The 27,233-nt window shown below is 39.0% G+C and overlaps 1 protein-coding gene across 2 annotated transcripts in view; it reads left to right on the forward strand.

Annotated features, from left to right (window-relative positions):
* LOC137299549 (mesoderm induction early response protein 2-like) overlaps positions 1–26,969 on the forward strand; it is a 59,101-nt gene extending 32,132 nt beyond the window's left edge. For both annotated transcript variants that reach the window (XM_067968366.1, XM_067968367.1), the window contains 8 exons: positions 6,191–6,279; positions 11,162–11,234; positions 15,657–15,808; positions 16,916–16,997; positions 19,031–19,125; positions 20,381–20,508; positions 25,562–25,692; positions 26,189–26,969. In XM_067968366.1, the coding sequence (XP_067824467.1) occupies positions 6,191–6,279; positions 11,162–11,234; positions 15,657–15,808; positions 16,916–16,997; positions 19,031–19,125; positions 20,381–20,508; positions 25,562–25,692; positions 26,189–26,658 (1,220 nt within the window). In that variant the 3' untranslated portion in view covers positions 26,659–26,969. The remainder of the gene's footprint in view (positions 1–6,190; positions 6,280–11,161; positions 11,235–15,656; positions 15,809–16,915; positions 16,998–19,030; positions 19,126–20,380; positions 20,509–25,561; positions 25,693–26,188) is intronic.
* The last annotated feature ends 264 nt before the right edge of the window (positions 26,970–27,233 follow it).

Here is a 27,233-nt window from a genome sequence, read left to right on the forward strand (position 1 = left end):
TTTTAGTAGTTTGAACCTGTGTCCCCATAACCAAAACTTTTCCTTTTCCATTACCTCAAGTCATTTGAGTTGGAATGAATTAAATTTGACCTATAACAGTTTGCATACCAAGAAAAGAGGGAGAAAGCCAGAATGATGTCCTAGTAAAAATAATTTAGGAAAAACTCCTTACAACCTACATTATTTAACCCTGACTGGTTATATTCCACGTGTCACCTTTGACTTTAACAACACAAGAACCACTTGGGTAACAGTCTTCTCTACCTGAAATATATCAGTCCATCTCCCTTGCCCATTGTAATTTTTACTTTCTTTCTCATTTTCCAGTAAGATGTTAATAACAGTGAATCCTTTTCAGATCCCAGGAGCCTGTCTTTCACATTTTGAAACCCCATTAAAATTTTCTGTTCAACTGCCTGTGCTGATTTTTGTTCCATATGTTGATCACCCTTTGCTAAAGAACATTTATCTTGAATCTATGCAGCCTGGTTCTGAAGTTCTGTATAAATCAGAAAAATGGGTCAATTTCCAACTTTTTAAACCCCTAATGGGGTAGATGTTGAGAGGCTGTTTGCTCTAGCTGGAGAGTCTAGAACTAGGGGGCATAGTTTCAGGATAAGGGAGTCAGTCATTTAGGACTGAGATGTGGAGAAATGTCTTCATTCAGAGGATTGTGAATCTTTGGAATTCTCTACCCCAGAGGGCTGTGGATGCTCAGTCACTGAGTAAATTCAATTGTAAACAATTTTACAACACCAAGTTATAGTCCAGCAATTTTATTTTAAATTCACAAGCTTTCGGAGGCTACCTCCTTCCTCAGGTGAACGATGCGGAAATGAAGTCCTCGAAATGAAGTCGCATTTATAATTCACAGAACAATGCTGGTGATAACAGACAGTTTTTTCAACTGCCCGTTGCCAAGGCAATCAGTGTGCAGACAGACAGGTGTTACCTGCCAGGTCTCAGAATATACAAATCACCAAAAAAAACAACAAACAAAAAAAAACAGAGATAGAGAGGTAGAAACATAGAAAAGACAGCAACTGACCCGTTATATTAAAAACAGATAACATTTGTTCGCTGGTGGGGTAACGTGTAGCGTGACATGAACCCAAGATCCCGGTTGAGGCCGTCCTCATGGGTGCGGAACTTGGCTATCAATTTCTGCTCGAAATCTATCTATCTCAAGGCTGAGATAGATAGATTTTTGGACTTTAAGGGAATCAAGGGATTTGGGGATCGGGTGGGAAAGTGGAGTTGAGGTCAAAGATCAGCCATGATTTTATTGAATGGTGGAGCAGGCTCGAGGGGCCCACGGCCTACTCCTGCTCCTATTTCTTATGTTCTTCCTAATCCAGAAAAATTCTATTAATTTTCGGCTTAATCTTGTCTCCTGGAGAAAGAAATGTTCCAGCAGTTGGTCTTCACAACTCAGCCCTCTAAGTACTGGTATTGTGGTCCTCGTTGCATGCCCTCAGATTATCATAATATCTGTTCTGAAGTAGGACACCAAACTGGTCACAGTATTCCAGATGTAGTCTTAATAAGGCCTTGTACAATTTTCAAATCACTTCTTTCAATTTATGTCATATCCTTATAAATTTAAAACAATTGAGTTGGTTAATATCCATCCAGTTTGACTGACCGACTGTCCAATTTGAGTGATGTGATTGGTCTGTGGTTGCAGCATGGCCATTAAATCTGAGCTTTCATTGGTTACAATATCCTCTTTGGTGCTGCTAAACATATACTTGGCAGTAACCAGCAAAATGTGAGATTCAATACCTTTTGACCACCATCTTCCTCCAAATACTTATTCTGAACTCTTTCTCAGCCCCTTCTGACTTACATCCACGAGTCCTGTGTGGTCTTTTCACTATATTTTTACCCTTTTTTTAAAAAAAAGAATGAGTAGCTTTGGGTCGGACTAAATGTGAAAATCATAAGAGGGGCCTAACCAGGTCAATAGAGCTTAGAGCAGGTTCATGAAAAAAAATGGAAAACATTTGAGTGTGTGATTGATTAGCTATGGGAGGGTTCTTGCAGGAAGCAAGTTTTTAAAAAACCAAGTAGGAAAGAATGTAAAGAAAAAATGTGAGAGGAGAAAGAGGAAGTGACTGGGAAGAGAAGGAAGAATCTCCAAAAATATACTGTGACCCTAGGTTATTGGGTAGGGGTTCTCAAATGAGAAACGCAGGATAAGGTTTCTGAGTACGAAACCCTTTTACTAGTTGCATTATTCAAGAATATCAATCATGTGAGCATTCAAATTTTTAGGAACAGGAAACTCCCATTATGCCCAACAAGTTCATCCCTTTCTTCTAGATCAGTCCCATCTAAATCACCATATTCCTCATTCGTTGCTTTTTCCAGAAACTCATCTAATTTAGAAAAGTGCACATTTTTTAATGTTGAGTGACAGCAGATCACTTACTGTGATGCCCTAATAATCAAATAACCTCCCAGCAGTCACTGTCAACATTTGCACATGAATGGCATTTGGGAAAGAAGGTAATGATAGAATCATAGAAAGTTACGGCACAGAAGGCGGCTATTCGGCCCATCGTGTCCATGTCAGCAGAAAAAGAGCTATCCAGCTTAATCCCACTTTCCAGCACTTGGTTCATAGCCCTGTCGGTTACAGCACTTCAAGTGATCATCCAAGTACTTTTTAAATGAGTTGAGAGTTTCTGCCTCTACCACCCTTTCAGGCAGTGAGTTCCAGACCCTCACCACCTTCTGGGTGAAAAAATTTCTCCTCAGCTCCCCTCTAATCATTCTACCAATTACTTTAAATCTCTGCCCCCTGATCACTGACCCCTCTCCTAAGGGAAATAGGTTCTCCCTATCTATAGAAAATAGGAGCAGGAGCAGGCCATTAGACCCTTTGAGCCTGCTCCACCATTCAGTATGATCATGGCTGATCTTCTATCTCAATACCATATTTCCACTCTCTCCCCATACCCCTTGATGCCGTTTGTGTCTAGAAATCTATCTATCTCCTTAAATATATTCAGTGACTTGGCCTCCACAGCCTTCTGTGGTAGGAAATTCCACAGGTTCACCACCCTCTGAATGAAGACGATCCACTCTATCTAGTCCCGTCATAATTTTATATACCTCAATTAAATCTCCCTTCAGCCTCCTTTGTTCCAAAGAAAACAACCCCAGCCTATCCAATCTTTTCTCATAGCTAAAATTCTCCAGCCCTAGCAACATGCTCGTAAATTTCCTCTGCACCCTCTCTAGTGCAATCACATCTTTCCTGTACTATGGTGACCAGAACTGTACGCAGTACTCAAGCTGTGGCCTAACAGTGTTTTATACAGTTCTAGTATAACCTTCCTGCTCTTATATTCCATGCCTCATGGAACCATGCTGCAGAATGAGGAACCACCTCCAGGAGATGAGTGAAATTTTGAAGCTGGGTTGAACCTATTCTCATGGAGGGAAGGGGGTAAAAACTTTAAGCATGAAATTCGTGATTTAAGCAGGAAAATGTTTCTTCGAAACCACATGTTTTAAGGCTGCCCACACCTTTGTTAGTGGACTATTAAATTAGGGTTCTTTCCCTGCATAATTTTCATTAGAGGAATTTCCCCCAATATTGGTAGTCTTAATTTAATATTGTCCTTTAGTTCTGTGGTCACATTAAAACACTGAAAGGCAGCTAATAATGTGAGCAGGTTATTTGACTTCCTCAATTATCTTTTTCTTTGGTGAAAAACAGAGTAGACCTCTGAACTTCTCTTCAAACTGAATTTTAAGTCCTTATGTCATATTACTTTGGGTTATTTCATCTGTAGATGATTAACATTTTAATACTCTTAATAAAATGTATTTTCACCTCATATATGTAGCATAATTTTAGTAGAAGATGCCTCAAGCACAATACAAGTAAATATACTTCATGTGTATATTTAGTTAAACATCTACCATTGTTCAGTGCAAAACTTTGCAGTTTTTTCCCTTTCACCAAAGTTTGGAATTCTGGCATGAGTTTATTAGAGGCGGCACATCTTCGTGTAGCTTCTAGGTTTTTGTCCAGCAGTTGCAAGCGGTACTTTGACGTCTGTTGGAGCTGCTCGTTATTGGTTGGGCTTGTTTTTTCCTGCTGGCCTGGATTGGTTACTCTGGTCAAACTAACCACGTGTCAGCTTCCCTCGCCATACAGTGTTGCAGACACCGCTCCTTCTAGCCCTAAATCTAAATCATTGATCAGCAACATGAACAGAACCCTTTTACTCACTTCCATCCACTCTGAGAAAGTGGCCTTAACTCCTACTCTTTGTTTTCTTCCTTCTAATTAGCTTTTAATCCCATTTTCTACCCTTCCCCTAATTCCACGCTCCTTAATTTTTGCCAATTGTCTCCTGTGTGGTACCTTGTCAAAGGCTTTCTAAAAGTCCATGTACACCACATCCACTGCATTTCCCTCATCCACCATATCCATCACCTCCTCAAAGAATTCTGTCAGGCTTGTCGCTTATAATTATTTTCTCTATTTGGCTATTTAGTAATTTCATTAGAGATTCTAAAATTTTCCCCACCACAAATTTCAAACTAACTGTCCTATAATTACTGGGGTTGCGCTGTCTTCCTTGTTGAAAATGGATATTACTTGGCCACTCTCCAGCTTTCACTAAATAGAACCCTGAAATATAATTTCTAGGGCCTCTGTTATTTCTTCCCATGTTTGAGTATTTTTTATTTTTATAAAAATTTCTCCCCTCCCATTTCCTCCTAAAGGCATTGATCCCTTGCTATGAAGTGGTTCCACTTGTGCCTGTCAGCCTCTGATATCGCTCTAAGTGATCATTGTTCATGTGCAAATCTAAACAGTGAATGTCGTTTTGGTAGTCAACTGCAGAGGGCATCATAGCTGATATCAGTGGGCATTGCTATATAATGATCAGGAACGTGAAACCTGGCTGATTTCACCCCCCCCCCCCCCCCCACAAACCCCTGATCCAGGGGAACTGTGACCAATTGTAATGTCCTTATGCCACCTCCCAGCTGAGATCAGCTACCTCAGAGCTACCAAGAAATAAACGTGGCAACTTGCTGGATTGTGTGGCCTAGAACCAAACGAAAGGAAAGATTTTTTGGGGGGTGGAAGAAAAAGGGAATATTTGATGATTTAACTGTACCCATTCAATTGTCAGAGGCGGTACTTCTCTAGTTAATCTGGATTGGATTCAAGCCCAGATCATGGAAGTCAAGACCAAGGTATAACTTGCACTGCTACCCAGCTTACTTAAGCTGTCTTCAGCTTTTGAGTTCTTTTCCTGACCTTGGCATGAGCTGAAAATTCAGCTTCAAGTTTAGAGAGGCAAAACTGCAGTTTCAAGAAAACCTCCCTTCATCCAAGAGTTATTAGGTTTTCACTAAATATAATGATTGACTTCTTGAATTATTTTTTAAATGGCCAGTATTGATCTTGATGCAGATTTTTTTTAGGGAGTGGGGGAGACTGAGTGGAGAAGAAATTTTAGGGTGAGAACATCAAGATTTAGAAAAAAGCAATCACAGCTTAAATTGCGATCGTTAAGCTGGGTATAATAAACCAATTAATAATACGCAGTATTCACCGGTCACAGGTTGTATGGAAAGGAAATCCCAGTAGTCCCTTGCACACCTTACAAATGTCAGTCTAATGTCCATTAATGGAAAGATACCAGTTACTACTGATTCCCCTTAACTTTGGAAACCTGTTTCTATGACTTTTAGCCCACATTAAGTGTGTGTGTTTTGTTTGGAATCACACCTTATGAAACAGTCCACAGCTTGCATCTTGGTTCAGCAATTAATTTTTTTTAAAACAAGAAGCCTTGATTGATGAACCATTGCTGGTTGGTTAAGAATAGTCTGAGTGATTTCTGAAGCCTTCAATGAAGTATGTGAGGATGGAGGAAGATGACAAATGCTCAGTTCAGTTTGTGTCTAAATGAGTAATACATATTGCTTTAACTATAAAACATCGAAATGCTGTTTGTATTATTTATACATTACAACATGAAAGTTCTCAGGATCAAAAAAAATTCTTGTTCAGAAAAGTTACTGCGTTTCCAGAAATGAATTTTTACACCAGTGAATTACTCAGCTGCATGTAATCAAAATTTATAATTGTTACATCTCTAATTAAATATTTAGTTCAATGTATAAATGATTAGCTTTATTTTGTTTCCAGCTAATTCTATTGAGGATGATAAGGAACTGTCATTATCGGAAGAGGACTCTGAAGAAGATGATTCCATTTTGTCAAATGACTGTAAAAAGGTTAGTGCCTATAGACCAGTTGTAGTTTATCTATCCCTCCCTTCATCATCTGAAAACTTGTCATTGCATAGGTCCAGATAGGTTACCACCAGTGGAGGACAGCTGTCACAGTATAGCTTTAAGTACTGAGTTATGTTTATTTTAAAAACCTGCTTTTTCTTTTTTTCTTGCCACAAACTTTCCATTTTGCTTTATTGTTTCACTTTCATCTCCTTTCTCTCTGTCCACTTTTGCTGTCTCTTGATAACATGGACAAGTTCCACTTACAGCGTTCTGTATCAAGTCTACTTTATACACGTACAGCTTGCTATTAAGTGCCACAGATCGCAGACAAGACTTTGCTGTTAAAATAACGGTGAGGCTAATGGCGCTTGCCATTATTTATGCGTAAATGATACAACAACTTCAGGCGAGGAGCAGATGCTGGGTTAAACGTGAATATCCAAAAGTTGCTGTCCGAGTTACGCTGCTCCGCCGTTAGCTTCGTGAAAACGGCATTTCACTGTCTGCCTCACCATTGACATGCATTGAATGTCATGAAGTTGTTACATTTACATGGTAGATACGAACTAAACTCACTACAGAAAGTTAAGTCTTGTCATTACAAACGTAAGTTCCCTTTTAATGACATAATTGTTAATTACTGCCAATCAACCTCTCTGTCACTGAAAATTAACTTTTACAAGTGTGGAGTCTCATTCCTTCAGGTATTAATTGTTGGAGATTTTAAAAATGTCATTTAAAAAAAATTTAAACTTTTCCTGTTTATTTTCTCAATCCAATCTTTCTTTACCTCTCTCCTTCTGTACCTGATTTGACATTGAACTCACCCACTCTAATTTACACTTCCTTCTCCGTACTTCCGCTGTTTATTTCTCAGTCCTTCAATCTCATTAGTTAAGGAGATATACAGTTGGTTGCCCTGTTCACTCAGGTCCCTGATGCCCTGTTTCCCTCGCAGCGCCGTTATCAGCTCGCACTTTCAGCAACTTAGTGGGCAAAAAATATTTTGAGCTGAAGGATGCAGGGGCAAGTCTAACTAACGGCAGATACCGTTCGATGCCCTGCTGTAGCAAAATCTGGCCCCACGTTAATTTCCAGCCTGTCATTAACAATTAGTCTGTACCCCTCCTGATGTTGCACTTGGTTAAGACAGTGTGTAGCTGAGTTATACAGATCGGAAAATCTCTGGTTCAATTCCTAGTATGTGCTGAGTTAACTAATCCCAACTGGGATGTCAGTAGGGGCATCGCAATTGGCCTAAGTGACCCTGGGCTAAGTAGAGGAAAATCAGCCAACTTCCCTCTTGGTTGCTGTCCAGTGACCTCTGCTGGAAAGGGCACTTGAGTCTATTGAATGATGACCGGATTGGTCTTGGCTGTGATGTCTCCTTTTCCCATGGATGGATAGCCTGCCGAAATTGACTATTTAGTCATGGACATGAAAAATGGTTATTTGGTGAGGCATTGGAGGATGCCCTCTGCCTGTTGAATTGTACCCCAAAAGGAGCCAGCAAGTCCATTTGGGAGGCGGCGGTGGGGGGGATGGATATTGAGCCAATAGAGAAAGTATAGCGCAAGTTCACTAAGATGGTGCCTGGTATGAGAAAATACAAATACAAAGAAAGACTTCAAAAATTGGGCCTTTTTTCGTTAGAACAGAAGAGATTACTGGCTTATTTGATAGAAGTGTTTACAATTATGGAGATGTGACAGAGTAGATTGAAACAAACTATTTCCAGAGGTTGAGGGGTCTAGGACAAAAGGACATAGATACAACATTAAATGTAAGGGATTTAGGACAGAAAGGATGAGAATTTTTTTTTTTTTTAAAAGAGTTGAGACTGGAATGCACTAGGAATTAGTGATTGAAGCAGAGACCGTGTCAACATTTAAGAATATGTTGGATAGGTGGTTGAAGGAAAGGAGGAAAAAGGGATATGAGATTAAGACGACTTACTGCTCGTGTGGAGGATAAACACCAACGCGGACTAGTTAGGCCAAACGGCCTGTTTCCATGTTGTAATTCTATGGAACAGACCTGCAGAGAAGTTAGGACTTGTTTTATTGCTGAGTTATGACATAGCAGCTATAGGAAGGGTGTATGCAGCAAAAGAGAAAAAGGTTAAAATAATGTTGTTAGAACTAAGTAATGGTAAGAGTGGCAAGTTATTCATTGGTAACCGATGTTAGGGAGCTCTATAAATCAGAAAGGAGGTGTGTGGAACATAACAATGTACTACCCTCAACATTTCAAAAACCCACCGGTTGAGTGAACAAATTGAAGGGGCAAATTGAAGAGTGGAATTAGAATACAGAACAAATTCCCTGAGGTAGTCAAGGATGGTTTCCTCACACAAATAAGGCAAGCTACTAGAGCAGAAGCTGTGGTGGATTAGTGTTTAGCCATTTACCAGAACTGGTTATTACCCAGGAGGTTGATGACCATTAATACATTAGATTTTATATTTCTGACAAAGCTAGTGGCAAAAAAGCAATTTAGTGGTACAGAAATTTCAAAATTCAAGTTTTGGGGTTATAAGATACAATCTTTATTTATTGGGAAACCGGACTTCAAAATAGAAGAGAAGAAAAATATTTAAGGCTATTATTCAGGATGAGGAAAGAATTTTTTTTCTTTTTTAAAAAAATTAAAAATAGGTATGGCAAGACTTGCATCACAGGAGGTTAGAAGGAACATTATAGAAGTAAAAATGCTTCAAATATACCAGGAAATATTTCTATAAAATTAGGAGGTTTGGGGTTTTTAGAAAACGTAACCGAGAATGGCTAGAGTCCTCAAGGAATTAAAGATTTAGTGATGCCTGGGCTGATATTTTTCAGAGCTCCATTAATGAGGATAATAAATATATTTTAAAAAGTAGTTATTACAAACTTATTAGCCTAATGCCCAAAATGGGAAGCAGATACTTGAGAACATTCTACAGGCGCTCTATAAATGAGCTTTTAAGGAACACTGGTATGATAATATAGTTTGCTTGGATTTTCAAAAATGTTTGAAACTTTCCTCAGCATCTAAGGTGGGTAATATTTTTACTTCATTGTGATATATTGCTCCAGTAAATGTGCTTTATTACAGCAACGGGTCTCTTTTAGGCTGCAGCAGGACACAATAAACATCAAAAACCAAATTCCTGGTACCAGACTACTCATGAGCAAAGAATTCCTAGACTATGCACATGTTCTCTAAACCTAACAGTGCATGGTTCATTTTGCCTATGCAGCAGGTATTTATGGTATAAGTTGATAGAAAAAGTTTATTTCTTCAGTAACAATGTAAATCTTTAAGTTAAATCTGATTATCAGGGTTCTCCTGTGAGGAGAGATTGAGTAGAATGGACCTATACTCTCTGGAGTTTAGAAGAATGAGAGGTGATTTCATCGAAATATATAAGATTCTGAGAGGGCTTTACAGGGTGAGGCTGTATCCCCTGGCGGGAGAGTCCAGAATTAGGGGACATAGTCTCAGGACAAGGGGTTGACTATTTAGGACTGAGATGAGGAGAAATTTCTTCACTCAGAGGGTTGTGAATCTTTGGAATTCTCTACCCCTGAGGGCTGTGGATGCTCTGTCGGTGAGTATATTCAAGGTTGAGATCGATAGATATTTGGACTCTAAAGGAATCAAGGGATATGGGGATCGGACGGGAAAGTGGAATTGAAGTCTAAGATCAGCCATGATCTTATTGAATGGCGGGGTAGTTTCAAGGGGCTGTATGGTCTACTCCTGCTCCTATTTCTTATGTACTTATCTTTGTATCCTTGTAGGACAAGGACCTGTGTGGTTTTTGTTTATACTTTCACAACCACAAATCCCATGTTACAGGTTGGGATCTGTCATCAATATCTTCTCGGGTTCAGTAGTGTCAGTCACTACCATAAGCTGTGCGAGTGTCTTACTTTCATGGGAGTTGACTTGCACTGCAGCATATCTGCAGCCTACTTTTTTTTTCTCTTAATCTCTCCTCTCTTCACAGACAGATAGGGATCAAAGAACTGTCCAACACTATGGATGTGAGGTGTTATTTATTATTTAGAAGGCTAACCAATTTCTTGCTGTTTAATCTCTGGGAAAAACAGATCCTGTGTAGCATATTAACCACCTTTCAACTAGGTGCCCTTCTTTAGACTTGTGAGAATATACTTTGCTTAAAAAAAAAATTATTAAAAGTAAGGATTTGAAAAAAAAACTCTGTGGAAAAATGGGCAAAATGCCTAGAAACACGACACAATTGTTACGATGAAATGAAGTCACTTATGGAAATAGTGTCACTTAGCATAATAACCCTGTTCATATAATTAACTCTTTTTTCAAATGGCATTTGTTCAAATAGAATTTAGTAATGAAAATGCAGAAACACTTATGCCTTTGGTCCACAGGGAAATAAAAATGGTAACCTTGTTGAAATGATGTGTAGCTGTAATGTCTGCCAAGAGTATTTTTTAAATTGATCAAGGTATACAACTTTAATTTGGCTGATTGTATTCTTAAAATATGATCCCATTGGGAAGAATTGTTATTTATTATGAGATCGAGATCATTGGAGTAAGTTGTGCTTTAGATGTGTGGATATCGTACAGCTGAACATACTGCTGTGGAAACTATCCTACAATATAGAAGAGGGTGGTTTCTCCAATGGGACTAGGAGCCAGCATTGAAGAAAAAAAGCTCGAGTGATTGCAACTTGCCCCTATGTATACTGCTGCGTCAAAGTATAAACTTGCTCTTGATGAAGATTCTTAATGGTGTAATTGGCTTTGGTCAAAAATTGTTGCAATTTAGATCTTTAGGTTGAGACTTGAGAATGTAGTTTACACCTTGAAGGATAACTTGCCAAAATTTGTACTTTGGTTTCTTTCAGGAGATTATGGTTGGACCTCAGTATCAAGCCCCTATTCCACCACTTATCAGCAGATATAGGCAAAATGAAAAAGGTAAGGACAAGAGAGAGTATACAAGTTCACCCTTACTGGCATTTTCTCACATCCCTTTCATAGTCCTCTAGACTTAAATGTCTAATCCTCCCTTTATGTAATGCATTGTTTGAAATATATACATCCACATTGATCCGCAGTAGTTTAGTTGAATATTCTATCAGAATTATCAAAGTTTTAACAAAAATCTAGGTCTTTGTATAAGTTTCTGACTTGTGTGTTTTCCATATCTCGCAGGGCAGTATATTAGGGTCATACTGAATAATCTCAGTTTGTAAAGATTATGTTTTAATGTCAGTACATAATATGTGATGTGCAGTATATTAAAAATACAATTTAATGCTTTGCTATCACAGTAGGGCCAACAGATTTCAGTACTCTCCAGTTGCCTTTCTGATATGATGTCTTGCATGAATCAAAATTTCTTTCAACTCAATGTTGAGAAAACAGAAGACTCCTGTCAACTCGTACATACCGCTCCTCAACTCCACCAACTTCCTTAATTGCCAGCTCAAGCTATGTTCAGTGATGCAGAAACTTGGCATATTGCCTGCATTGAGAACTTAGCTTCCTTGCCCACATCAGTTCTGTTAACAACACCATCTTCTCCCACCTTCGAAATATCACCCATTTCCGCCACTGCCTCTTCCCACAGTGCCGTTGAGGCTCGAACCATCTTGAGGTGTGATTACTGATACTCACCTAGCTGGCCCCAACGTTTCCACCTTCCAATCCTTCACATTGTTACAAACCCTCGTTCTTGCCTGCAGTGAGCCGCTTACTTTCATCACTCTGTTTCTTGCCACGCTCCGCTTGCTCCCTGAGCCCTCTATTGATTTCTAAATTTCCATTCTTCAAATATCTCCACAGCCTCGCCCACCCTACCTCAACGATCTCCTTCAGACCTATGTTGTTGCTTGCACTATTCACTCCTCTGACACTGATCTACTTTGTTCTCTGTCCTCTACATTCACCATTGGTAGCCACTCTTTAGGCCACCATGCCTCTGCCTTCTGTAATTTCCTCCTTAAATCCTTCTGCATTACCTCCTGCCTTCCTGCTTTCAAAAACGTTCTCAAAATATTCGTCTTCAGCCAATCTTTCAGTGGCATCGCTTAGTTCCATCTACTGGTTCTTCTCTCTCGTTCGGTGTCCATTTGTCTCTTCGCACAATAAAGCATTCTGAAACGTCTTTCCAATGTGAAAAATGTTTTATGAATGAATGTTTCTGTTGTTGAATGACCAAATTGAATGCTTAGAATTGCCACGCCAATTGGTTTGATGGTTCGTTTATTATTTTTCTGCTGAAAATATCTGGGTTTAGTGCTATACTGCATGTGTGTAAAGAATTTTGATTAACCGTCAAAAGATGTATGAATGTCTGCATGGAAATATTGCTTTACAAGTTTGTTCAGGCAGCCATTCATATAGTTGAATGAGCTAGAGATTTAACCTAGGCCTTTATGTTAAAATGGAGTACAATTTCTTTAAGTCTGTGCCTTTTTACATAACAAAAATCCTGTTTTGTTGAGTTAGTAATAAGATCTAAGAAGCCAAAAGGGCATGTTGAATAAACATTTTACAGCCATTACATTTCATTTGGCCAAGCTCAATAGTTACAATATTGCTAAGTGCCTGTTAGTGGTGATGGTAAGCTTTCAGATCTTGCTGTGGTTGTACACTGCCAGCACACACTGATACTAAAGTATCATTCTCATTTTATTTTGTGTGCCTCTACATAACTTCAACACTTCAAAAATGACTGTTACATAAATGACCCATTATTCAAAACATTATTAGCATTCTGTGGCTCATGATAGCATTTTAGACTTTTTAACTTTCCTTTTTATTCCAATTCATACAATTGTATTTAGAAGTATGATGCTTGTTCATATTCATTTTTAATTCTGTTGTAATAATTTGGTGCAGTCTTTCTGAAACTAAATACTTGACTCAGTAGAATAATTCTTGATGTCTCTTTTTGCACAGACACAAGTGGGCCGAAATGACCTCCCTTCTGTAAACTGGTTTGCAGTTTAAGCTGTAAATTTCTTTGGTTCTAACACTAGCCCTAGATGCAGAAAGTTACAATCACCAAAATTCCTTATTCTTCCACTGCATGAGGTTATGCACATGGCTGAGATTTAATCTGACATCAGTTGAGATTGTGTATCAATTTTTGCAGTACAGTTAATAGGCTGTATGTTGACTTCTTACTTTCATCCACTGGGTGGTAGCAATTAGTCAGTTTCTGTACAAAATGTAAATTTCACAGCAGAAAAAGAAAATTTTAACATCCAATGAGTAGGCTTTGCAGTTTTAATGTGGCAGTGAACATTTACTTTGACCAGAAGAGTCTCCAGAGAGCGGTGACATTGTTTCTGCAGTTAGCATGCTGCTTTGTAGTGTACAGTATACATCTACACTGACTCTACATTACATTTTTCTCCTTTTTTTCAGCCTTGCTGGTGTCCTGCACAGTGGGTGTTGTTGGCCCTTATCTAGGTTTCTCAAAATAAATGAAATGCCAGAGGTTTCCCCCCCCCCCTCTCCTAAATAGTCATCCTACAGGAGAGAAGAGAAAACAACTGGGAAAGGGAAAACAATTTCTAAAAATATAAGCCTGGTTGCTGTAACAATACATCCCAAGCAGGAAGCAACAACATTAGTAGTCAGACCAACAGTTTTCTATTTTGATCAGATATGGCCTCTAAATTATGGGTAGTGAAACATGGTAGATACAGGGCAGTGGAGTCAACTTCTGTTGAAGCAGGCCACTGAACCCAAAATGATATCTGCCCCAAACTTGATTTGTAACAGGGATTTTCCTGATTCAATTTACTCAGTACCAAATAGGCATTGAATTTGCCCACTGAACAATTGGGAGAGCTCTGAAACATGCATTTACTCTCCAAGTGACAACAGTAAAAGTCTTGACTAGCTTGCTGACTCGTGGATTTCTTTTTAGATAGGATTCTAAATACGAATGGGAACTAAATAAAGGTGATTTTTTTTTATATATACCGTAGGCTAAAATAACCAACATCAAGTATATTGTTACTTGTTTGTACTGAATAACTTGCGGACATACTAATTTTAGTTAAAGCAAGTCAGTCATGTTATTTAACCTGTTGCTCACTCTTTGCCTCAGCTCTGGGGAGATAATTAGCAGATTTTTCTAAACACTTTCCATTCTTTTGAATGTTTTCGAATGGCTACACAAATTTAAGCAAAACCCCTATGTTTTGAATGCACCAAGAAAGTCCTGTAAATCCTACTAATTTCTTCATGGTTGATTTTCAAGATGGTGGCCACTCGCTTCTAAATATTGTTTAAAGGTGACTATCTGACTTTTGCAAAATGCCAAGTAATTGAATAGTGCTGCTTAGCAGTAGATTGGCTCTTCCTCACTTGTGGAATATGAAAGTTCCCTGTTGAGAATCATCAAAATGTGTTTGTTTGTTCTGCTCATCTGCTCATGATCCTCTTGAGCCTGTGGATATAGTATAGCATAGTATATTGACCTGGCTCTACAGCTTCTGTGGAAGACTGTTTTCAATTGTTGTAATGTTAACAAACTTTTACTCCTTTGCTGGAAAATTTAATTTAAACAAACTGCTCACTGATAACACTTGCAGTAAGCACACTGGCCCAAGTAAGGCACTTCAGATGCTGACTCACTTGCGTGTCTCCACTGTTTCCTGCATGAGTCATACTTATCTGCAGACACATTAGCGCCCTAAGTTTTGAAGGAAACTGGAGTGCCAGCAGTGTACCAGCAACACAGAGTTGAGTCTCTTCACTTGTCTGGGGTGGGTTGGAGGCAGAAACGTAACATTGTACAATGGATTGGTTTCTGAAACATTGGGCTGGCTTCTAACGATTATACTGATGCAACACTATTATACTTTAGCATCGGGCCACCTATTTGGTGCCTGTTACTGGCACAGTTTTTTTGGACAAGACATTAAATGGAGGTTCTGTCTTGGGTGTACATAAAAGATCTAATGGCACTATTTGAACAAGAGGGAGGGAGTTCTTCTCCTGGCCAACATTTATCACTAAACCAAGATCACCAAAAAAAGATGAACTGGTCATTTAGCTCATTGGTGTTTAATGGGGCCCTGCTGTGCAAATTGGCTGTCATCTTTGCCTTCAAAACAACAATGACTATGTTTCAAAAGTAATTCATTGGCTGTAAAACGCTTTGGAACATATTGAGGATGTGAATGGTACTACATAAATGCAGGCTCTCTCAGTTAAGTGCTGTATTTGAAATATCAAACTCTGCTTCTCCATTTTATTAGGTGAAGAATTTGCTATTCTTCAATTAGGCTGTTAATAACATTGATTCAGTGCTTAATGATCTGTGTATTTTGTATTATGACTCACATTGCATCTGCCCTTTTTCCATACTTATAGTTTATGACAATGAGGACCAGTTGCTTTGGGATCCCTACGTTCTTCCAGAAAGACAAGTTGAAGAGTTTCTATACAAAGCAGTAAAGAGAGCGAGAGAGGAGAAAATGAATGAGAGTTTACCTGAAGGAATGCTTGTTAAAGATAGTGAACAGGTGACTAACCAGTCTATACAGATTAATTTCTATGGCAAGTTGAACTGTTCTCCATATATTTCTTTACACTATCAATCTAAGTTTCATGCAGACCTGACAGCAGCTTAAATCCAGCCTATGATTCCAGATTATACGCTACCAAATTAATCCTGGAGTAAATGTTATCCCAGGACCAATTCAGAGGTAATATATTGCAAAAGGGTTTTCTTACTTATCATAGCACTTACTCTTACGTTCCACTTGATGTATTGAGGAGGGAGAGAAAAAGAGTATCAGCAACATACACATTCCCAAAATCTACACACAAGTAAATGCTATGGAGGTACCTCAGATAGAGTTGGCACTGTTAAAAGGACATTTCCATTCAATCCATCATTGCAGATTTGACCACTGAGCCTGGATTAAAATAACTCTGGACAATTGCTTCAAACTAAACTATGACAGTAGGACAAGAGGGTACTTGTTCAAACTAGCGTATGGCAAATTTATGACTGATATCAGGAAGTTCTTCACTCACAATGATCAACACATGGAGTGGACGTCTGGGTAGAGTAGTAGAGATGAAAAGCCTGGAATCATTTAAACAGTTGGATGCTACGATGGGGGGACTGTGTGGTCTTTCTGGATGGATGTTAAGAAAAACCAAGTGGCCTTCCTCATCCAAATTTATCTTGAGTGGAATCGCTGACTAAATGTACATTGGATACTTTTAACAAGAAACTGAAGATTCTGGAAATCTGAAATAAAAACAGTAATTGCTTGAAATACTCAGCAGGTCAGGCAACATCTGTGGATAAAACAGATAAGCTGATGTGTCAGATGTGGACCCTGAACACATTTCTACCTAAAAGGAGAAAAAAATATTTTTGGTTAAAGTGCACACTTGAATTACCAACTTGTCTGTTCTCTCCACAGATGCTACCTGTCCTACTGAGTGTTTTCAGCACTTTCTGGGTTTTTAAATATTTTTTAATTGCTTTATGCTTTAGGACATTAGTCATTTCAGTGATGAATTAGTCCTCATTTTTGTCTATATAGCCATCACCTATTTTCAGACGAGAGTTTCTTTCCTATATCATTTTTCAATCTCTATGTTTAACTCCATAGGCCTTGTACGAACTCGTAAAATGCAACTTCAATGCAGAGGAAGCCCTCAGAAGACTGAGATTTAATGTCAAAGTGGTACAAGGTAAGCAACCATTTTTGATGCCTTTCTATATCTAATCAATAAGACTGCACAGCTGTTCAAGTTGGGATGAGACCTCTATTCTGTCAACAGTACTTCCCAAGTGGCATGTTGCTCGTTAGTGCTAAATGTATTTGAGTTATGAGGAATTGACTGACTTAATCATACTCCTCTTGCTGCAGTTTCTTGCTTACTTTAATTATAATGATGTGGAGATGCCGGTGATGGACTGTGGTTGACAATTGTAAACAATTTTACAACACCAAGTTATAGTCCAGCAATTTTATTTAGGGACCAAATTCGCACCCCAATACGCCAACATTTTCATGCACAAGTTCAAGCAGGACTTCTTCACTGCACAGGACCTCCAACCAACACTATACACCAGATACATCGACGACATTTTCTTTCTATGGACCTACGGCGAGGAATCACTAAAGAGACTACACGATAACATCAACAAGTTCCATCCCACCATCAAGCTCACCATGGACTACTCCTCAGAATCAGTTTCTTTCTTGGACACACGAATCTCCATCAAAGACGGGCACCTCAGCACCTCACTACGGCAAGCCAACGGACAACCTCACGATGCTCCACTTTTCCAGCTTCCACCCTAACCACGTCAAAGAGGCCATCCCCTATGGACAGGCCCTGCGAATACACAGGGTCTGCTCAGACGAGGAGGAACGCGATGGACACCTACAGACGCTGAAAGACGCCCTAGTAAGAACGGGATATGACGCTCGACTCATCGATCGACAGTTCCGACGGGCCACAGCAAAAAATCGCATAGACCTCCTCAGGAGACTAACACGGGACGCAACCAACAGAGTACCCTTTGTCGTCCAGTACTTCCCCGGAGCGGAGAAACTACGCCATATTCTCCGCAGCCTTCAACATGTCATCAATGACGACGAACACCTCGCTATGGCCATCCCCACACCTCCACTACTCGCCTTCAAACAGCCACCCAACCTCAAACAGACCATCGTTCACAGCAAATTACCTAGCTTTCAAGAGAACAGCGTCCACGACACCACACAACCCTGCCACAGTAACCTCTGCAAGACATGCCAGATCATCGACACAGATACCACCATCACACGAGAGGACACCACCCACCAGGTGCATGGTTCATACTCCTGTGACTCGGCCAACGTTGTCTACCTCATACGTTGCAGGAAAGGATGCCCCAGAGCATGGTACATTGGCGAGACCATGCAGACGCTGCGATAACGGATGAACGGACACCGCGCAACAATCACCAAACAGGAGGGTTCCCTCCCAGTCGGGGAACACTTCAGCAGTCAAGGACATTCATCCACCGACCTTCGGGTAAGCGTACTCCAAGGCGGCCTTCGAGACACAAGACAACGCAAAATCGTCGAGCAGAAATTGATAGCCAAGTTCCGCACCCATGAGGACGGCCTCAACCGGGATCTTGGGTTCATGTCACGCTACACGTTACCCCACCAGCGAACAAATGTTATCTGTTTTTAATATAACGGGTCAGTTGCTGTCTTTTCTATGTTTCTACCTCTCTATCTCTTTTTTGTGTTTTTTTGGTGATTTGTATATTCGGAGACCTTGCAGGCAACACCTGTCTGTCTGCACACTGATTGCCTTGGCAACGGGCAGTTGAAAAAACTGTCTGTAATCACCAAGCATTGTTCTGTGATTTATAAATGCGATTTCATTTCGAGGATTTCATTTCCAACAACGTTCACCTGAGGAAGGAGGAAGCCTCCGAAAGCTTGTGAATTTAAAATAAAATTGCTGGACTATAACTTGGTGTTGTAAAATTGTTTACAATTAATTATAATGGAAAGGCTTTCTGAAATTTCTTTCAGTTATAACTTACTGTAGTCTAATAGTAAGCTATTAGAAAGTAACTAGTTAGTGCTGTAAATTGTTACTCGTCTATTAATTGCAATATAATCTTTCCTTTGGAACTTAAATTGTTTTATACATGTCCTGAAAAATCACGTGACTGTATACTGCAGTAGTGATGGGCCACATTTTTTCACTTGTAGATGAACTATGTGCCTGGAGTGAGGAGGAATGCAGAAATTTTGAACATGGACTTCGAGTTCATGGCAAAAACTTCCATCTCATACAAGCAAATAAGGTAAAATGAAATGTCTTGTTTTACAAATTAATTATGTAAATAGAAAATGTATTTTTTTACTTATCGATCTCCAATGGTGTTGCACAGGGAATCAAGACCAAGCGTCGTCTTCTGGTGAAGCTGGGTTAAACATTGGGGGATAATTTAGACCAGGGTGTGCAGACGTAATTTAGTCCTCATTTTAAAGTCATACATTCTGTATATTTCCATTCTAAATTCTTATGTCCACATTTATAATGGAAAAATTTGATAGAAGTGCCTATGGACGCAAGAGTTTTATTATAGTATATAGATGTATTATGGTCTTGCTACGTTGCTTCCTCTCTAGTCACTCAGCTCTACAAAAGCTTACCCATGATCTCAAGTTTCCCTTTTGAACGCTGTCTGTTTGCCAAATGAGCTTTGCAGATCCACAGGAAAAAGTGATTTACCCACAGTTGATATGCTGTTAACAGTCTGGCTAATAGTGAAAGTTATTCCGTTTGTATACGTGGAATGGGTATTGTCGGAAATGACCTCCGTTCATGTTCAGGCAACTGTGTACAAAGACAGAAAAAATTGAATACTATTTATGTGAAATATAATTGCCATCTTGGCCTTTTTCAGCTTTACAATTTTGTTGGCCAGTTTCAAACATGCTTAGCCACTGCTTCTGAATAGGTAAAGAATCCGGAGCATCAATTTGCACTAGAATTCTCAGAAGTAGCTGTAGAATTTGGTACTTTGGTCTCTAAATAACCAGGTTACACAAAAGGCATAAGCATGTTGAGGTATGCAAGTGAGTGATAATCCTATTACCCACTTGGCTTATTTCGCATATGTAAAAACCCAAATTTAACGCCCATGAAATAACACTAATAGGAGCACATAATGTTTCAGAATTGAATAGGGTAGATCCAGCCAAGCAGCTCACAGAAAGTGGCTTGGCAGGATGCAGGTGACACAATCTCTGTGGCAGAGGCATGTGTCCAGGTGGACTGAATGAAGAAAGTGGATAACTTATCCTGCAAATAGGGGTTAGTTTAAAAAGAAAAATGAACTTTCCGTAATAAAAGTAATCTGATATCTAAATTTTACTGGCCATGAAATTTGTACAGAAATATGTAGTTTTAGAATAAATCCCGTTGGTAATTTCAAATTGATTGGATTGTGTTGTTGTGCAATAAGAATATTGTTGACATTAAAATTGTAGATTTGCTACTACTGTAATGATCCACAGCATTGGAGCATTCTTAAACCCATGTTATATGTCTAGGTAAGAACGCGTTCTGTTGGCGAGTGTGTTGCGTATTATTATATGTGGAAGAAATCCGAACGTTATGACTATTTTGCTCAGCAAACCAAATTTGGAAAGAAAAAGTACAGCCTTCACCCAGGTGTCCTGTAAGTATTATTGTGGATATTTAATTCGTGGGGTGTTTTTTAATTTTGTGGTAAAACCAGTGTGGCTGTTAACTGTAGTTATTAATAGAGTAAAGCGAATGCAGGCCAGGAAGTTCAATTCTCATTCTTCTGATCTCACTCTTGCATCCTCCTGCTTGCATGACCTCTGCTCTCTTGTCTGACCATAGAAAATTAATTCAGGGCTATTTCTGGTGCCCAAATTTGCATTATAGACTGTTTCTATATAATACACTATTACTAATCTTTCACTGTTTCAGCTGATTTGAGTCCATTACTGAACTTCTTGAAATGTATTCCCCTTTCCAGGATACAGCACAATTAGTGGTATTATTTACCAGTGCTTTCATTTAGTTACTAAGAATTTTTTTTTTTTTGAAGCTTAACGCTTTACAAATTATTTACGAATAAGGAAGGCAATTTGGCCCATCTTAGTTCGTCCATTTGGAAAGGATCTAACGTTCCCCCATTGCAACATCTTAAATGATTCCAGGGTTTTCACCTCCAATACTCTATCCAGATGTCCATTCCAAGTGATAAACTTCCTGATATCAGTCCTAAAATTGACTTTTACTAATATAAACCTGTAGCTCCTTGTTCTGCTGCAGTTTAATTTCAAGTAATATTCCGGGTTTACCTTTTTCATACAGTGTGGGCTTTTTCATACTGTTATATAGTTCTATAAGATTCATTTTCAGATGCCTCCTTTCCGGGCTGAAAAGGAGAGATCTGTCTAATCTTTTCTTATAACTCCAACACTAGGGATCATCTCTTTGCACAGCCTCCGGTACATGAATGTCTCGCTTGTTTCTAGGTGACCAGAACTGTCCTGTCTGACCAGAGCACTGTACAGCTTGATCATAACTTCCTTTGACTTGTATTCTACTGTTTAGGCTGTATATTCAGCATTCTATTGACTTTATAGATTGCTAGTCTACATTGGTTTGATATGTTGAGCGTTGAGTCTTCTAACCCTCTCGGGTTCCTAGCTATATCTGCACCATATATGTGTTCATTTTTACTTCCAATGTGCAATACTTTTCACTTGTCTGTATTAAATCTCATCTGCCCTGTCCGGCTAATTCTATAATTTCTGAGATGCCTCCTCCAATTTTACTGCCCTTTTTGGCTTAGTATCATCTGCAAATTTGATAAATCTGGTCTGTTTTTGTGCTATAGATGCGATTGTAAATGTTACCAATTTGCATTAGGTTTCTGAGTCCAATTCATCGATGTAAATTTGAAACAGTGGCCCAGTGATCCCTGGGGTACCAAACCCAGTACCACCACCCTGCCAATATAACTGCTCCTAACTTTTTACATTGCTATTTTTCTCACCGGGGTTCATATCTGCCCTAGAATCAATTGAAGCTTTCAGCTTCTAAAACTTTCACATTAACAAATGATTCTTCTGTCTTGTCTGCTTCAGGCTCTTTTATATAGAACTTGTGAACTCCTGTATTCATTGTACACCTCTCACCTATATGTCTGTGCCGAGTCACACATTAATGATTGAGTTGGAGATGCCATCTTTAAATGCAACTTTAAACTGGGGTCCTGCCTACCTCTTTAGGTGGATGTAAAATATTCCATAACGCTTTTTTGACGAACCGTGTCCTGTCCAACATTCAACTCTCAACCAACCCCCCCACCAAATAAAAGATTGATTAGTTATTCATCTCATTGCTGTTTTTGAGACCTTACTGTGTGCAAAACTTGCTGCCATATAAAACAATAGTGACTACACTTCAAAAGTAATTCATCGCCTGTAAATCTATTTGGGTTATCCTAAGGACATGAAAGACGTTATGTAAATGCAGATTTTTTAAAAAGCTGAGAGGTTGAGAAGGATACGGCTGCATGTTCTGATCTTGCCCCATACTCAATGTTAGTATCTTGATTTTGTTGCTGTGCTTTTTATGTTCAATTCCTTTCATTATATCCTGGTTAGTTTTATTCAGTTGGCCTTGATGGCTTCTGATATTGTCATTTCCTGCCAGCAACTTGTACTTTGGCACCTGTGACTTTCATCATTTTCTCTTTGAGCATTATAATTTCTGTTTCATTGGAGCACATTCTCAAACTGAAACCTATAACTTTTTTCATACCTTGATTGTAGGCATTATAGTTGTGTGAATACTTATCCCTTATTCTTTGTTGGAAGTTTTAATAACTGTCCCTTCCACGTGCAATAATTCAGGTACCCTGGTTGGTTGGTTGTGCTATTTCTAGTTTCAAATATGTCTTGTGTAGTCTTTTTTGCGCATTATATGTTTCAACTCTCTTTTCAACATCCTCTCAAATTCCCTTCTCCTGCTCTGGCCCTCCACCCACCTCAGCACAGCTTGCTCACGGAATGCTTTCTCTAAATCACTCTGCTTTGCTACCTCACTTGAGATGTCAGCCATAGTGTGAAATGGGGAACAAGCCAGATGTCATTAGGGTAGAATTAAACATATGCACATGGATGTTGTACAACAGACCTGCTAGAATCAACTTCCATTCTTGTAATTTATCCTTTCAAAAGCTGCCCTCTTTGATCTCCCACCATTGCTCAGCATCCAATTATATTCACCTCTGTGAAGCATTTGGGACATTTTATTCCATTGAAGGTACTACATAAGTGCAAATTGTTGTTAGACTTTTTGTCCAGAATCTCTTTCATGGGAAAGTTGTTTTTCTTTTTAACTCATTCTCATGTAGTACAGAACAGTGCAGCATCACGATACGTACAATGGAGTCTCCTATAGAAGTCTTTGGGATTTTCATTTCCATTCTGTTGCATAGAAAGTGCTGTCCAAACCACACTAGGGAATCCATGAAATTACTTTTTTTTTAAAAACACACTGCATAATTTCTCATTGTTACTGCACTTTGTGATCTTGCATATACATTTGCACTTATGTGCTGATGGCAAGCAACAGAAATAATAAATGTATCTAATCGGGCACAGAACTTGCATTGTTTCGGTGTCCCCTAAACACCATTTGTAAAGCAATTAACCTACAATGTCAGGCTAGCACAGCTCCTAAAGAGCTATTGGCAGATCTGTAAAAGATGCTTGACACAAAGTAATGAATCTACATGTGTCAAATGTCAGTTATTCCACAGTACCCGACACTGACCCCTTTTTTTGATTTCAGTGACTGTTGTAGGATGAACTAGGACAGTAGGACAAATTAAGGAGGTACAGAGTAGACTGTAAAAGTGCATAGTGTAAAATGTAGCTTGAGATGTCAGCCATAGTGTGAAATGGGAAACAAGCCAGACATCATTAGGGTAGAATTAAGCATATGTACATGGATATTATACAACAGGCCTGCTAGAATCAACTTACATTCTTATAATTTATCCTGAATTACTATTGTTAATTTCGTTTTTTGGAGAACCAAGAATAAACAGCTTATATAGTTAACTGGTTTAAATAGGCATGTGTTGTTAACCTACAAGTATAGATTTTGTACAGATTTTAAAAGCCTCATGTTTCTCTGAATTGGACATTTAGAAAATGTATTTACTGCACATTTAAGAAGCAGAAAATAAACAGTGCATTAGTAATACATACTAATGTATGGGGATGCTAATGTATAATAATGCTTGTCTCATGGAAACTGTACTATATTGTAGTACAGATCTGTAACTTGTATTACCTGTGATCCTCATACACTCTGGTCTGCTTTCAGTAGATCAATCTGTTCTCTTGATGAAAGTACTGATGTGTGTTTTGAACTGGGGATATATGCTGGGTGCATAATGGAGGCATCTCACTGAAGTGTGTCAATAACATCAAATGTAATCAGGTTAAAATAGCAGAATTTGCAAATGATTTACAATCTGTGCTGATAGGAATGACAGGGCTAGACCTGTAGTTGAAGCTAAAAGGAGTTGAGAGGGGGCTTCAACCAGCCCCACCCGATGGAGAAAGTTTACAATTTTTCTGTAACGTTATCACTAATTTATCTATTAGATTTGTTGTGTGTCATGCACTTGTTATTTGGACATCACCATTCTGTGACACAGTTATACTTGCAGTTGTACAATTCTACCACCAGATGGAACTTCATAAACTGCAGATCCCCATACCTATAACTACACTCACTAATGTACTGAGAGGGAAATAGGCTTCGTCCTGACTTTCCATGGGCAAAGCTACGGGAAATCCACTAGGATATAGAATATCTGCAATGTGCTTCATCCTTTTATTTTCTGGAAACTATAAACTGCTGTTAATCCATTTTTTAAAAAAATGTGGGTTATTTTACTGTAATTTCTTTTAACTGGTACCCTGCCCCACTCACTCATTGACACCTGCTGCATCTGTGCATTATGTTCACCCTTTGTGATCTGCTGTCAGATGGTAAATCATCTGCTGTGCAATATTTTGTCAGGACTGAATTTTGGAGGGGAGGAATGCCTTGTATATGTTGTGCCAAAAGGATGGTAATCTAATAATGAATTACAGTTAGACACAGAGTTACGTGACAGCTTGTCATGCTGCCCAAACTAACTGAAGACCCCTTGTGTCCATAAATTATCCATGACCATTGTATATCTCCTTGCTACAATGTAGCCTCACTATTCTGTGGTTTCATGAGGCAACATTATAATATATGAAGGTTATTGTCACTTTTAAGGTCTGGGTTTATGTGGTTTATATCTGTGTTTAAAAATTTTAAAACAAATAAGGGCAGATTTTCCTCTTCTGCACTTGGGCATAAGTAACTGTTAGGGTGGTGTACGTAGAGGAAATATGGGCAGGGAGGATCACATGGCTGTAATGGAGCCTGCCTGATTTGCCTTTATGAACTCAAACCAGGGGATTATTTACACTCGAGTAAAACAGGAACACCTAATCTGTCACCCTGTTTGCCATGTGTTTATCTGAGGCCATGTTGAAAACTGAAGAGCTGAATTTTCACAAATGATGTTTAATTTCTCCTTTTCTGGCATAAGTGTTGATGTCAGTTCCATTCTTGCTTAGAAGAACATGTTATATTTAAGTAGCACTAACATTTTTTGTCTCCCTTTTTGAAAGAGATTACATGGACCAGGAGTTGGATGGTATCGAGGGTGAGAGTTGCAGTCGAGCTCCAAGCTCTCCACCCATCTCCTCCACTACCAGCAGATTAGACTCTGAGCAGGATCCACTAGTTCTTCAGAACTCAGGTAATCATTTCTCTATGCCCAGAGGTAACATAAATACTTGTATTTAAAACATTTTATCACTCTAAAACGTCAGAAAAAAATTACATTTTTAACATGCATGGATTGTTACACATGCTATCTTTGTTTTTCATTCTCTTTTGGTTTAAATGTAATGGTTGGGATTTCCCCCCTCTGCACTCCTGCACTCGCGGTCTGTGATTTGCCGTTCATATGCAAAATCCTAGCCAGTATCTTCAAAATCGGGTTAGTCATTTGCTGCAGGCTTTAAGTTTAGGAGCTGCACTTCTCTCGATGTTTTTTTTCCCCAAATGGGTTTTTCCACTCCATGGCTAATTATAATAGTAGTAGCTCATGGGCAGTTATTTTTCATTTGGTTATATGTAGAATAAAATCATCTACATAGGAGATGATCAAATGTATATGACATGTCAAATTATTGAATTATTTTGTTTTTAATACTTCCCAACCCCCCCCCCCCACTACCATTTTGTTACAGAACAGCAAGATGTTGAAATTGCAGTTTGCACCATGAGTGCAAACAGCCAGATGTTTGAGTACTGCAGTCCTCCAGTGAACCGATCTGAAACAAATTGTTCGCTGGATCCCATCTGTGGCCAAGGAAGAGTTACACCCACACATGACTGTGATACTGTTACCTTAAGTCAAGCAGAATCTGGGTTTTTCCAGCTGGAACTGGATCAAGTCATTCTGGACAGACCAGCGTTGGAGATGTCCGCAAAAAAATTGAAGATGGATTTCTCACTGCCCAAAACATTCAATGACGGACTACCAGACAATCCCAGCAATGTGGATTTTGAAAACCATACTTCACACATTGCTCAAGCAAAAATGTCTGTTGCCGTGACGGATTTTGGAAGTATTGATGTTGGAGATGTGAACAGCTTACTCAGTGCTCACACATTGCACCACCCTGCAACTATTCAGTCAGAATCTTTATCTCAGTGAGAGCTAGGAGTCTCAGAATATTTTATTTATATTTTACTTTAAAAGTTACTGGAAAACTAATTTTTGGCATGACATCAATGATGTCTTCTATTTATTTACAGTGCGTATTTGTTTCTCGAGGAAAGAACCATTTATTTTTGGGCCCAGATACATGGATGGGATCTAAACTTTGGATGTTACATGGAGGGGAGACTTTCCCCACACTTTACAGAACAACCTTTTCACCTGTTCGGTTTTTGTATTCATCTTGTCTGTGAAATTTGGATTCATAACGCTATCACCAACAAGACCCATTCATGGCATTTATTCTAGTCATAAACGTTATAATTTTTTTTATTGTGCATGGTGTTTTAAAGTCCAACTCTGGTCATTTCCTGCATCTCTAAGAAACTAATCAGTGTTCTTTTTGGACAAGGATGTGTGCATTTTGTGTGTGACAAATTTCTAGTAGTACCTGGATTAACCAAACCACCTGATTGGTGGGGGAAGCTACTTTCATGGCTAAGAAAGAGAAACATGGAATAGCTGTACCTATGGTTTGGGCAAATATGAGCTTTTCAATTTAAGGAAACCCC

This window comes from Heptranchias perlo, chromosome 29 (assembly GCF_035084215.1).
Source record: "Heptranchias perlo isolate sHepPer1 chromosome 29, sHepPer1.hap1, whole genome shotgun sequence".
Lineage (NCBI taxonomy): Eukaryota > Metazoa > Chordata > Chondrichthyes > Hexanchiformes > Hexanchidae > Heptranchias > Heptranchias perlo.